This window comes from Papilio machaon, chromosome 20 (genome assembly GCF_912999745.1).
Source record: "Papilio machaon chromosome 20, ilPapMach1.1, whole genome shotgun sequence".
Taxonomy (NCBI): domain Eukaryota; kingdom Metazoa; phylum Arthropoda; class Insecta; order Lepidoptera; family Papilionidae; genus Papilio; species Papilio machaon.
In genome coordinates this window covers 6,983,278-6,998,460 of record NC_060005.1, presented here as the reverse complement: position 1 = coordinate 6,998,460, position 15,183 = coordinate 6,983,278, and the positions used below count along the sequence as shown (strand labels likewise).

Sequence of the window (15,183 nt, the reverse complement as noted above, 5' to 3'; positions counted from 1 at the left end):
AAGTAATACTCTTCAACCTATCTTAGGTTATGTGAAATAGGAAACAGAATGCACAATTAACGTTTTAAACAATGAAAATGTACCTGATAGCACTAGGCTGGAAAGAATTCCGCTATTAAATATAAAAATAAAAAAAAAGTTCGTAAAAAATCGTAACTGTAGAATGTAAATGTAATCTGAAAGTTATTATTTCATTATAACAGAGAACTGATTAGTATAATTCATCTTGTTAAAGGGGGAAAAAATACAGCTTTCTTTCCGAAGTTATATTGAAGAAAGTATTAACGAGTTAAGCAGTTGTGAAGCGAAAGAGCCGAGTCATCGAAATCGTTTAACTCTTGACCGAAAAAGTTTAATAAGTCGAAAGTATATGGAGGCGAACTTGAGTAATGATAGAGTTGCGGAATAAATCTTTGAAACTCTACGATTATAAGACCTTTAGTAAATTAAAGATATTAATTTAAAATCAAATACATGTCCAGACATGTGTCTCAGTTTTTTTTGTTTACTTTTAAATCATGTGATTGTGTTTACACTGTTGCAATACTTGTGTAAAAATGTTTTCATCTTTCTTATTTAACTTTATAAATGCAGAAACAACAATATGTTTGAACACAAACGTTTAGGCAGAGTTATTATCATAGAGGGAATTACAAACAGGTAATGAAAAAAGACATCGCCATCAATATAGCCAATGACGATAATTTGTAATGTTGTGTGTTTACTGTTGGGTCCAATGGGAATTCTTTTTTTGATTCTATGAACTCAATCGGTCCAATGGGAAACACCCACTTTGTTATTCATTATTTAAAGATCCCCGAACTACAAAAGTATTTTCATACCAATGTAATATTTCTTACTTTATTTTAGTCACGTTCAACCTCTTCAAAGCTGCATTAATTTAATAATAAAATACATGATTTATTTATCTGGTTATAATATTTGAATGTTTTGAGTATTGATAATAGACCCATATAAATATTTGTTTGCGATGTTGACACAACTACGTGTTGTGTATTCATGTCGTAATGAATTCATTGTCACGTAAACACGTACCTATTTACTGCTACCTACGATATCCAATAAGTTATTTACATAAATATTATTTATATTTATCTTACAACGCTCGCTGAAAAGTTTACATTTGTTAATAAATATCGCACACAAATACTTATGTATTTAATATTTTACTTTTTCAGTCGCGTATGAATTTGTATAAGGCAATTTTTTTCAATAAATGATCAATTTGGAAGGTAAACATTTTTTAGAAAACACATTAGAAAGCAATTGTTGAATATAGCGTCGCATCAAATAAATCTACTTTGTGGAGGACAGACACTTCAGTCCCGTTGTTCTTCGACCTTTATTGTGAAAGTTGGTTCGTTTCGGTTTTATTACGTGTTTATTTCGGACGCACAATAGTCTACGAATATAGCGACATAAATTTAAGTACATTTAAACTTCTCGAGCAACAAATTTGCTCTTTTTGTTCGAAACTTTTTTTTTATTTTGGGCATTGAAATGGTGATGATTATTACACCGTGGGAAAGTGTTCCAATGTTATAGCTATTATATTCTATGTAACTCAAATAAAAAACAAAAAAATGCTACAAAGCTATAATTAATATTGACATTACTGTCAACAATAGAAATGTCTTACATCACGTACAAATTAAAATTTAAAATAGTTACGTCTGTGTTCGGTCTGTGACTAATGCTTTTTAAAAGTTAAAAACAATAGACTAACGCATGTGCAAAATGTATGCTGCAAGTGTAGATTTATGATACAATTTTGTAGTGACTAGTGACAACAAGTATTGGAAAGTCAGCTCCCAAGGAGCGTTCGTCTTCAATTTGCAAATAACTCAATTTGTGTTCCATTAAGAGTTAATGGACAGGCACTTATCGCCTCATCTGAGCATCAGAGCCTCGATTAGCTAATGATTTTACGTCTGAAAGTAATGTGCTAACGACTGACGTGAGCGTTCGCAGGAAATTGCTACCCCCCTCCCCCCTTAAAGGTCATCATTCGAATTTAAGGAATCGAACGACACTCAAATACCTTTTATATTGAAATTCGCTTAAGTGATTTCTCATTTAGCAAAGTCTCTCTTGACTATCGAATTAAGTGGTAATGAAAATTTAGACGAGAAGTTAGCGCACTTTATATGCACACATTTTCAGCATAACCATACGGAAATTAGCGAATAAAACACACATAACTTACTTCTTACTAAAATGATAAATACGCGAAACTTAAGATGGATGGATAGATGTTTATTAGAAGGTATCTTTGGAACGGCTCTACGGATCTTGATGAAAGGCATAGATGTAGAACATAGCCTGAAAGAACACCCAGGCTACTTTTTTAGGTTTTTTTTTTTAATTTCGCGGGGCCGGAGTCGTGACCGACATCTAGTTACACATAAAATCAAATTACAGAAATTGTAATTGAAAGTCTAGTTTCAGTAAAATTTTAAGATTAATAACATAATTATGTTTCCCTTAATATTTTCTAGTATCGTAACCTAACAACGACACGCCTAAACTCTGTTGTCACTTTCAAGTGGAACGATCGATTAAACGGTTCGTTGTTAGCCGCTTTGTAATCAGTTGAGTGGCCATTCATTGCGCTGCGCCGCAGCCTTTGCCTACAGCCTATTGCCGCAAGTTTAGCGATATGAATTGCTATCAATAGCGCTGCAAAAAGTAATCGGGCACGTTTGCATTTACCAAACGGTCTTCTATTAAAAAAATATGTTAGGTTTGGATTTACTTCCGATTGTATTTTATTTCGACACAAAATTATGCACGATAGAGACATGGTACCTTTGAAATTGTTTATAAAACAATACTCCGATACCATTATTGGTGGACGAATTTCTTCTCGTCCTACGAAAATAAAAGAATATTGAGGGATACGAAAGCAAATCCGCCGATCAATAAACAACTATGTAAGTGGAGACACTCAAACAGATTAGAGCTGGACATGTTTCTGCGACGAGCGACCGGCGACCGCCACGAGAGGGCACTAGTGGATGCCAATGGAACCATTTGCCGGATTTATCTCACTACCCGACCCATTGTCCGTCTCCACAGAGACTTTTCTAAGTACTTCCTGCGTAATGTACGACCAAAATTATTGCCCAGAACATTTACACGAATGTATATTGGATTTTTTATGTACTTTCGTAAATGGACCTTTGCAAGGATTATATTAACTGAATTTGAAATTAAAATAGATTCACATTATATAGTCTGCCAAATTGTACTTCAAATACAAGGTTAATCTTTAAAGTTTAAATAGAAGTCGATAATTTTACTTCGACACGAATAATTCGATTAATGAAGTTTTAATTTCATTATGTTCATGTAAAAGTTGAACATTGGATACATTTAAGCTACAAGTTTCAATTACAAATTTAATTTTAAATTTTGCTACGATAAGTTAATGAAATCTAACTTGAATTTAAAAGATTTTCGGTTTATTTTTGTTCACCAGTAACTATGTATATGAAAATAAAAATAAACATTTTTGATTTTGAGTAGGACAGTTTAAAGATTTATAACGTTTTTTCAATCAGATACAATGGTCGAAGTTGAACTAAGTAGAAATGAAGAAAAAGTAGAGCGACGACAAAATTTTAAATTATAATCAAACTTATCTACAGCCTTCCGCCGCGTTCTTTCCTCGTAAATATGACATGAACATTTTGGCAATCCTTGCTGAAAATTAGAAAAACAAAGTTGATCAAATTATCGTAATAATAAATTAAATACCAATAATTTAATTTATTATTACGATTAAACATTTTCATTTGGAGATTATCCTTGTACATTATATTGCACATAGTTTTATAGTTTTTATTCTTATAAAAGTCCTTAAAACGTATCTATCATAGTCACCCTTTTAATATGACAAGTTATAATCGGGATATCTCAGTTTACGACCCGTGCTCGCGGCGGCGACCTGGATGTCATAATTTCTGACTTCCCTCGGAACTAAATCGAACTGATGTCTTAGATTATTGTCATCGTGAGCTTCCGTCGCGAAAATTTTATAAAATAATATCATTCTTTGGATTATCTTTGAAAAAAAAATAGACATAACATAATTACAAGTGTATTGAAGATGGTACGAGTATTTCACCAATAACCTTAATTTATAGTATAGTGTTTATTTATTGCAACAATTAAAGTTAATAGTCAATAGTGGGCTGTGGCCGTGGGCAGTGGGTTGCGTAGGTAGAGGGGTGTGGGCTGCGTGAGCAAAGGGACGTGGTCTGCGTGGGCAGAGGGGTGTGTGTTGAGTGGGCGAGACGTGCGCTTGCATGCCGCACATTAGCATGTTAACGGTCATACACGGCAACGCACGGGGACGTCGTATTGTGCCGCGTTTAACTTAATGGCCCATTTATATTGTAGCGTGCACTTTTATGATATGTTGCTGCGGATCATAAATATCTTATTGCGGATGTGTCAGCCCGTAATGGATTGTAAGATAGTGTACTTGTGAAGTTTTGTAAGAAAACTTTAAACAGATTATGTGTGCTCTCTTGTGCAGCAATATTTTTACTTGATGTTACTCGGCGGGGTATGCATAAAATACATGAAATATTAAATCAAGAACGTCTTACAGAAAATTAGATGTCATATCCTTTAATACGGAAATAAAAAATTAAATTATATTGAATGTAATATTTTTGTTTTACCAACAACTGGCGACGTGTACATTGTGTGACAACAATGTGTGTTGAAATTGTTAATGAATAAAATATATAAATTCATAACTCAACAGAATGGCAGAGAGCGTGCGTACATATGCTAATATATTTTTTCCGCTATATGTAAATCCAAGCGAAGTAACTCACTTTGAAATGAGACAGCTAAATGTTTATGCATGACTCGATTTAATAAAGTTTGCTTTGTGTTATATAAAAACTGAAAAGCGATGAAGAAAACGGATACTAAATACCTTATTACAATGATATACGCGCGCGCGTAAAGTCAACATTTCATTCCTACCCTCAGACCGAAGTATTCGTTAAGTTATAGTGTCAAATATAGAAAAGAGAAAACGTTAATATTCGTAAAATATTTGTGGAATTAATAAAAGCTAAATAAAAAGTTCACTTCACAAAGTTGTGCCCGCGAGTGACTTTTCATTTCTATTCAATTATTCCGTAAAAAAAACTAGCTTTATATAGATGCGCTATCTTTCCGACCCAAAGCCAATATAACAAGGCTTCATAAAAGACGAAATTGCCTTTTTCTAGCTGGAATATTTGCGGTTCTATTGAGATGAATGCAATAAAAGCTTTCGTTGAACACCTTTGATGCGCGTTGCCCGCCTCGTGCAAGACACGTGGCCAACTCGCGCCCGCCTCGTGCCTGTCGTCGTTCCCCAGCCTCGCTGCTACTAAATATTTTAAATGAAACAATGCGCAACACTAACTTACTTTGCATACACATTACTAAATTTAGAAATAACTTAATAAGGACTTGATATATAAAAAGTTTAACTTTAAACGTTTATTGTTTTTTTTAGTTTTGTTTTGTAATTGTATAGCCTCTACAACATAACTTAAAATAATTATAGTTAAATAATTTCCGTAATTCATCTCACGATAATTACAGTGAATTTCACGAAAAGCATATAACAGGAACGATATTTACAAATTAAATACAAGCAACGCCTCGGAATTAAGTCGGTAAGTCCCAACCGGTTTGTTCCAAACACTCCTCCGAACCGAACGGGAGTAATAAAATCAAAACAAACAGGAGTCCCGGCAACGGGGAGGTTTTTGTTGCAGTTCCCCGCACTCTTCCCGACTCCTCCCGACTGACACGGTAAACCCCAGGATATATTTTCTGTAGCCAGACGGTAATTGCCTACCTCGTAACTTACCAGCTGAAAATGTACATAACAACCGCTTATTTATTTCATAATATTAAACCACTGTATTAGAATTTTAGAATGTTTTTAACACACGTAATAAAATACGTATACGTAATTGTACTCGTATATTCCAATTCGGTTATACGAAGCTACGAATTCTTTTCTTTATTTTTCTTTAAATGGGTCATTATGTGGAAAACAATGATAGGGCACGTTGTCCGCATGCATTCGCTCGCCGCTCACCAGATTTCTCCGGGTCACGTTCCCTGTCCGCGGACGTAGCACGCCGGTTGTCATGCAGACGGCGCGCGGGTCACGTACCCTGTTCGCGGCCGTAGAACGCTACGTGTTCTACGTTCATCGGGCGCAAAATATTGTAGCTGGAGTAATACAGTAAAAAAAACAAATGATGTATATGTGATAGGCATGTAATAATTTTTGAAAATGTTTACCCTTCAAAGATATTAGGGGACGCGATAATCGATTTACACATTTAAACAGGTGAAAAATAGCTGAAGATGACGTCTTTATTTCATAAGAAAATTTGAGTGTTTTATAAAAACCAAGTTGGAATTCCATTTGAAAAAAATGTAGTCGTCTATTCGTAAAAAAGTGGAAAACATTTTTCGATATTCGTTTCCAATCCAAGCGACCGGTTGCCATAGTTCTGAATTAGTCGGCAGTTAAATCGACTTGAGCTTAAAAGCTTTAGTCACGACTCACGATATCACGAATTGAGCGGAGTTTGCACGTTATTTGTGAACTACGCTGGTATATTCTGCGTATTTCAGATTTTGAAATAGATATCTAACAGGTATTTACTTATTTGTGTGTACAATAAAACTATGTAAATTCTACATCAACGTTTTAACCAATTAATATAATATTTGAAGAGCTAATTCCGAGTCCAGACACTAAATTATAACAGCAAAATCCCAGTAATAGAAGTGTCAACGTGCACACAGGATGTACAAATAAACCGGTAATGTAAGCGAGCTGAGCGGCAATAGGAAACACGAAATAAGTTTATCCGTGGGCGAGCCCGGACGTCGTGGCGGTAAGATTTATTGCCGGGAGCCATTTTAAATTCTGTGACGCGGCATTTTCACGTCCGTGCCGTTTCGTGTTAGTCCGCTATTTCAATAACTGTACAACGTAAAAGAAGGTCTGACGTCGCGTGTTCGCACTCCGAGCTACGACTGTGCTACGGCTGAGCTACGGTTAAGCTACGCCTCACTTAACTGCCGGCCGTGTTCGCCACGTTATATTAGAGCTACATTGATAAATGTGCTAACTGTACAGACGGTTTGTTGTTACATTTAAATATTTGGCTACGAGCTCAATTATTATTTCCGTACATAGTAAATAATACGGCGAAATCTAATATACCCTTCGTTATTGGAGAATTCTTTAGCAAATTTTAAATTAGCACCTGCATTGAGAATTTAACTTAATTCCAGATACGTACCGTGGCTTTATTCCTGACATACAATACATAAAACATTAGCAACACTCGCCGGCTCGCTAGAGAAAAGAACGAAGCAATAAATGTTCTCATTCAATACCTTTAGCTTTTCAAATAGCCATCGAGCTTCTTAAGCTGAGCGTCATTACGGGAAGAAACCCCACTTAGTTCTCATTCTATCGAATACTTTAATATCGATTAAAGCTCAGAAGCGGAGATTCGATAAGGGCACCGGTGTGCAGCGCGCAATGGAGACTGCACAGAACAAAGAGCTCACTGCCTGTATTCACGGACGTCGTTGAATTTTTATTTTCACTTTAAGCGATGCTGTTGCAGTTCATTGCTACTTAACAAACTATAGCTCACGGTGCACGTTTCACGCTGCAAGCTTTATGCCGCGAGCTACCAACGTTCAAAATAAATTAAAATATATTTCTTGTGTGGTATAAATAAAGTTTAACTCCCATTGCTCCACTCCTCGTTAACTCGGCACTGCGGGACAACAATTACTATACATTTTTCTTGCTTGCACGAGTGGACAGAGCGGGGTCAATTCGCGACGCAGCGGACGGATTGATGGCGAGTGGACGTCTCGCCGACCTACGCCGCGCTGACTGTGGGATGTCCACCCGTGCAACCGAGAATGACATAACAATTTGCTAACAAATTTATATCTTAATTCCGCTCAAATGACAACGTCAAGTTGGATGCTACAGCGATCGCAAGGTGAGTTGGCACCGGGTTGGCGAGGAGTTAAACGGCGTTAACGTTAACGTTCGATAATGATGCTTGCATGTTTTGTGGCTATTTATGAATTGAAACGTTCATTTGTTTTTATCGGTCGCCGCTAAACGCTAGTAAATCATTAGTTTAGAAATTGCCAAACCGATAGCAAAATGAAAATTGGTAGAAGAGGAAACATTCTTTATTTAAAATGTAACTGCCATATATATTTTGATTACATAGTACGTAGTTATGGAACTCTAGTATTTACTAGAGAACTAAACACAAGATCCATTTTACTATTCAAACATAGGTAATTCATATTTTATCTTTTTTTTTCAAACTCCTGACGTATTTAATAATGGTTAATATCGATGTTGTATACACAAATAAATTGTAATCATATAAAGCGAAAGCCATAATTAAGTATCAATATAATATTACCGTTAAACAATAATAAATAACCGTGAGTGGTACACGTGCCTGTAATTTGAACCCACACATTATTACACGAACGACTCCGCAATATCTCGTGTTTCATGACAAGAATATGTCTAAATTTCACCTCTCACGTACGGCGTATCTGGAAATGGGTACTGAGTATAAATGGAACATTTCGATAAGCATTGTATTTTGAACAATACAATAACTCAATCAACTAAAGGAAATATATGAAGTACCAATGGTTTATGTTTCCTGTTTGCTATCACCAGTAAACGAGGCGATTTTACTATCAACCCTATAACCCTCATGAAGAGCCATGTTTAAAGTTATAAAGCTTGAAAACAAATCTCAGGATAGTTTTAAAAGACAAATACAAATCAATTTTCAAATCATTTTTAATTGTTACGTCGGGGTGCAAGGAAGGTTGTGGTGCTGCTGCTACACAAGACAAAGCCTCCACCCGCGCCTCCAACCCCCGCCTCATGCGCTTCCCCGCACAAAAGAACATCATCGCTGTCATTCCCATTTTCTTGGTGCCCCGCAAACTGTAACTTTGTGTGGCCACGAAACCAGCAAATTTACAAACATTTTAAATTAGCCTCATTTAAAAAAATGGTATTACTTAATGCTTGCGTTTATAAAGAAAAAAGTGCAGTTTCACGTTTTATGTACAAATTATACCATGTGTTGTAGTTAGCTATATGCAAATTAAGTTACAAAAAGTTTCATGATTTCTTGATGAAATTTTATGCTCATTATTGGAAGGTTGTAGCATGTAATTTCGTTTGGTTCTTATCATAAATTTGACTTAGCGGAATTTATATGTACATTTTTGTAGACAAAGATAAATTATAAGAACTGTCGCTCGCTTTGGGGCCCAGGTTAGCGACTGTACTCGTACATTCTCCCCTTGTCTTCAGTGTAAATGTGCGGGCAAAGGCTTCGTTTTTATTTCCGGTGCAGAGAGTAAGACCTGCGCCCGCCGGAAACAAACGGAGTGTGTCATGACACTCTAATAACGATGCTTTTGTACAGTCGAAATTTTTTTGAAATGAAAAACTTTTTCCAAATAAAAGTTCAAGATAATGGTTGCACTCATAATGCAACAAGGCAAAAAATATTCTAGCATTGTAGTTAAATTCAAATTTTACAACGTATCTAGGAGAAGAGTTGTTTAAAAATTATCAAACTCGATAATTTATAAATTAACATTGTCCTGTTCGGAGATAAATGTTCTTTAGTCATGACGATTGTTTTATTACAATTGAAATTTAGACTTGGGGTTTAAAACGCTCGTTACATAGAGATGTTACAACCAAGACAACCTTATATGAAATGATTACGTTGTCTGCAGGTGTGGGTGTGGTGCCAGGTGTTAGCGGCGGGAGCGGAGCCGCGGGCTTGACGGAGGGTCGTGAGCGGCCGTACTTCGACGACGTGTCGCCGCGTAACGTGTCCGCGGTAGTGGGCCAGTCTGCCGTGCTGCGGTGCCGCGCCAAACATATAGGCAACAGAACTGTGAGTATAAAGCTAAGTAAAGCCTAATGGTGCCTACGAGATGATGATGATTATGTCAGCGTTGTAAACTGGCGTTGTAGAGTAAGGAATAGATTGTGGTCTTGGATTAAAGTCCTAAAATAATTTTCTAGTTACAAAATTTACAAAATTATTCAAAGAAAAGAAGTTGTCAAAACTTTAATATTAAGTAAAAATGTAACTTTATGTCGTTATTAAATTGGAGAAAATAAACTGTAAAGCTGTGTATCGGCAGTGGTTGAATATTTTAGCATATTCATGCCAATAGCGTGCCGTGAGCGTGATTGAAAATTGGATATTTCGACGTCAGTCTAGATCCCGCCGCAGCTACCTGAAAATAACCAGAAAATCTAAACTTCATAAACATTTTCATAGCCTCACAGGGACTAAATTTCATAGTATTGGAATAAAATTCAAATGTAGTACGTGAGTGGCGTTGGAAGCGGCTGGGGGGCGCGGGGCGCGGGGGACGGCCAGTGTCTACATCTGTTACTTGTTATTTATTTACAAACTGGCCATTATCCCCGGCCTCGAGTCCAGTTCACATTTAGCTGTCCCCGGAGGCACCCTCGGGATAAAAACTAGGCCGTGTCGTCGGGAGAATGATATTTTGTTATAATATTATGAATAAATTAGCCGTTAACGGATACCGGCCGAGGAAAGTTGTGGAGTGTGCAAGCACACGGAATATAAAGTAAACAAGAATCCTAACATCGTTAGAAAATAGAATATTTTAGTTTAGTCGTTCTTAATAAAGATTTTTTTAAATTTTAGCAATAATTATTAATGGGCATTGATTTCTTACAAATTCAGTACCACTATTATAAGGCAATTTACAATATATGTTAATCATATTTTCCCTCCGCTACATGATAAACTCCCGTCTTAGTAGTAGTGTGTCGAGTGGGCGACAGAGGGCGCTATCAGTCCCGCACCTGCAGACCTCTCCCGCATATCATTTTTCAGTGTCGATCCTCTCATTGGCCCGATATCCCTCCTCAGCGCCGCTCCGCTGACCGCCATATTAATGGTCGCCGGATCCGCAGCCCATTCCACGAAATAAATAGCCCTCTGACATGTCTCGCGATGCATTCTAATATATTGTTTGCCAAGTATCGCTAGACAATTCATATTTTCTGTTATTCTATTCTATTCTTAGAGATGTTGTAAGAAATATCAATAACGTTGTTTTTGCGATTCGTTAATCGTGAAAAATATTAATTTAGGTATTATTGTCAAATTGCCGAAACTTGTCAATTTATCGTAAGTAAAAATAAATTCCTATTAATTTATTTATTAGGTATATTAAAATTAAAAAAAAAAATATGAATGAATTTTGTTATTCGAATATTAAAATTAAAAAACTATATTTATGAAATATGTAAGAGTTAACTTTTCTTATATGAATGAGAACATTAAATTATTCAAGTTTGTTTTCAGCAAATCCTCGACCGCGGACTGAGCCGAGCCGCCCACTCCAACGCAACCTAATTTGTGCAGCACTTGAAATTAAATAGCACCTCACATCTTCCCGAAACCTTAAGAACTTGGATTTTGATTAAAATACCACCAACAATAGACGTCGGAATTATATTTTTAATTCTAAAGCTTCGGCTGAGAAATTAGAGAATAAATTCCCTTCCCTTTGTTGGGTTTTTGTTTTTAGGCGTAATTAGAGTAAGCTCGCTCTGAGCCGGCGTAAGCTTGCACCGTAATTAAGCAAGATGGAGCGTCCGCAGCCTTTTTACAATGTTTAAAATAATAAAATTAAGTAACGCCTAAGCGAGACTTTTTTATCTAATTTTCAAAAGATAATCGAATAATTGCTTAACTTAAACTTAACAACTAACTTATAATGACAACAACTCTTTGGAATTCATGACGTTACGTTTTAAATTTCTTGTAAAATACTAAGCTCTCTGCAAGAACTCTTAGCAATTCAACATGTTTAAACAAATGACATTTGTGTGCAGGTGTCATGGATGAGGAAGCGCGATCTGCACATTCTGACGTCACACATCTTCACATACACGGGGGACGCGCGCTTCAGCGTACTGCACCCCGAACCATCCGATGACTGGGACCTTAAGGTAGACTACGTGCAGCCGCGCGACGCCGGCGTCTACGAGTGCCAGATCAACACAGAGCCCAAGATCAACATGGCCGTCGTACTCAATGTTGAAGGTACTTGTTATTACTTAGTTAAACGACACCTAAAAACATAAAACAAGCAGTTTACTCGATGCAAATTGACCACTGCTGTTACGCTAAGGTAAAAAAATGTGGCAGAACAGTACAGCTATAGTCTGAACACACTCTTACTGTCAAAACATTGCTATTCAGACACAGTTTTGTGCGTTTAGACAATAGCAGCACTGTACCGGTATGCTGGACTGACTCAGTATTCTGCTGCGTGAAACCAGTTTTAGCTACAATGAGTCATGGGTTCGAAATTTCTTTTGAATGAATAGAAAAGGAGCACGGAGAAGGATTTCTTCCGAACCGACCAACGAAAGATGTTATACCTCACTTGTCCATGTATCAACTGTCTCAAGACCGTATCATATTCTCATTTCTATTCTGTCTTTACTAACTCTTCCGGCTTTGGTTTACTGATAGCTTCCGTCATATGAGCTATTTTTATAAGGCTCCGAGGAAATGTGAGTACGTAATCTCGCATTCGTCTACCGTCATATTATAAGAAGCAGCTAATGCCGCGATACAAAGCGCCCGTCATTAGTCTAAGTCGGGACCGATTGCTGCCGACTACTGTCGGCTACTGCCGTCTACTGCTCACTACTGCTGACGCGTGCAGCGAATATATTTTGGTTAGAAATATTACTTCATAAATTATGACGAGTTTAGCTTGTCGAGGATATCCTCAGCTAGCTTACAAAGATAAAGCTTAGGCAATATAAGATGTTTGTTGGTTAATATAATTATGAAGGACAAAAACAATTTTCTGAAAGTGGTATTCAAGTTGAAAGATAAATTTACCAATTATAAGGTAAATTTCTTTTCTCTTGTCTTCTCTACAATTTTTTTTGTATCTTTATTATTTTATTAATAGTTTTTGACTCCTAACATCATTGTTTCATCGTAAACAATATCACATTAGTTAAGTTTAGTAACTGTTATCATTCGAAGTCGTAGTGTAATTAAGACATCTTTCCGCTTTCAACTTGCACTACTTGAAATATTTACGCTAAAATGAAATTGACGGTTTAAAATTTAATAAACAAGACGTGACCTCACAAAAGGCCGCCGAAATGCTCGATAAAGTGAATAATTTAACGGCATCTTAAAGGCAAATCTTGTCTCTGGAGTGAACAAGATCAGGTCTTTTAAAGTCATGACGCACATTATAATTCAAGCGACAATATCAAAGTAAATGATTCAAAGGGTGTTCAAAGAAACTTTGAACCATGAAAATTTTGATGTTTTAACTTTTATGTTATAATTAGGTGAAATGTATTGAAAGACGCAAGGAAGGATCGCAAGGTTTAAGAAGTATTATACAGAAAAGGAAGAAGCAAAACATCAATAAACTTTAATGCAGATATAGTATTTGTATATTTTATAAATAGTTTATGATTAAACTTAACAAAAAATAATTTAAGCATAAACGAGAAGTAAGTTCTTTTAGACATTGTTAGTTAATATCATTTCGAGCGAATGGCGCGCTTAAAGTTACCAAAACCAAGTGTCATATAGCTGTAGTGAGTGAGTGACGTTAGTGTTGATATTTCACTATGTCTAGTGTTGCGCCGATACACCGGCACAGTGTTGATTTTATCTCTAACAGTTCTTATGTTGATAATAAATACAACGACATATAAAAACGAGAAAAAAAATTGTCAATCTTCAGTATTACTTATACACATAATAAACATTACAAGGTATTCAAAATTTCAGTACTTACAGAAATAATCTGCGGAATCTGTGGTTTCAATTTGAAATAATAACGAAAGTTTGAAGCCCGTCCGAGAAGGATGTTCGGTAAAGTTATCACTGACTAACTCTTAGTAACTGAGTTGAATAACCGATTAAACTTTCAAGTTTCACGCAATTGCCTCATCCTTTTGTATAATTTCTTCTGCTCCGATGATTACTTATAGCTCTTCCTCATTTTAATAGATAATTGTAGCCTGCTTGCTAAACGATCATTTTCAAAGTAATAAATTTTGTATTTACGGAATGCCCACACTATACAGCACATAACTTTTGGTTAATTAACGCTAGTAAATAGTAATTACCCAGATTTACTCCCGGCTTCGTATTTTGCAGTCCGTAGCAATTACCATTAGGCTATTGACTTTTCAAAAATTTATTTACATTTTTGATTACTTTCCATTTAAGGTTCTGTTACAAAAATTAAATATAAAAATTACTTTGTTGAATTATTTCTCTATATTAGCAATTGACTACGACTGCGTCCGCGCGGAGTTAAATCAAAAATCTAGTATTAAATAGAGCCTATGTCATCCGGAGATTAGAGTAGATTCCTAACTGTGAAAGATTTTTTCAAATCGTTTCAGTATTCAATGCAAACAAACATTCGATCAAATCTTTCTTCTTTATAATTATAAATATAGAAAATCGTAGCTTTTTTTATAAGTTACCATCAACTACAGACAGCAAATTAGTACATAACATTATTCTCCTCACTTGCAGTAGCATACCACAGCAATCTGTCAGCACGCTCCATCGCCTGATGTATCCTCTCAAATTCTGTTCTGTCCCAATTATAGCGCTTGTTACGCTGAAAAATGTCCGACAAAAGCGCGATCTGCATATATTCCATACGATACCTATAAATCGTCCGGCAGCTATTGTGTCCCTTTCACAATAACATTTATACTGAAAATGTTATGGCTACGTTTTAAATTGTTGATATTTTTATTATACATCATGTTGAAATAAATCTGCTAATCTTTTAATTCTATAACTTTTACTTTATCTTCTAATACATATTAGAAGCTGATTAATCTTAAAAAAAGGTGGAAATTTAAATCATATTGTAGCTTTATTTAGCAAATAAATGTTTAAATCACATTAAGTTATTTAGTTACAGAACTATAACAAGTCTAGACACTTTCTAAACAGCCGTATCAGC

The 15,183-nt window shown here is 35.8% G+C and overlaps 1 protein-coding gene across 1 annotated transcript in view; it reads left to right on the top strand.

Moving 5' to 3' along the window:
- LOC106711470 (hemicentin-1) overlaps positions 1-15,183 on the top strand; it is a 75,715-nt gene that overhangs the window by 58,158 nt on the left and 2,374 nt on the right. Inside the window, exons 2-3 of the mRNA XM_014503787.2 lie at positions 9,886-10,049; positions 12,041-12,251. Of these exons, the coding sequence (XP_014359273.1) occupies positions 9,886-10,049; positions 12,041-12,251 (375 nt within the window). The remainder of the gene's footprint in view (positions 1-9,885; positions 10,050-12,040; positions 12,252-15,183) is intronic.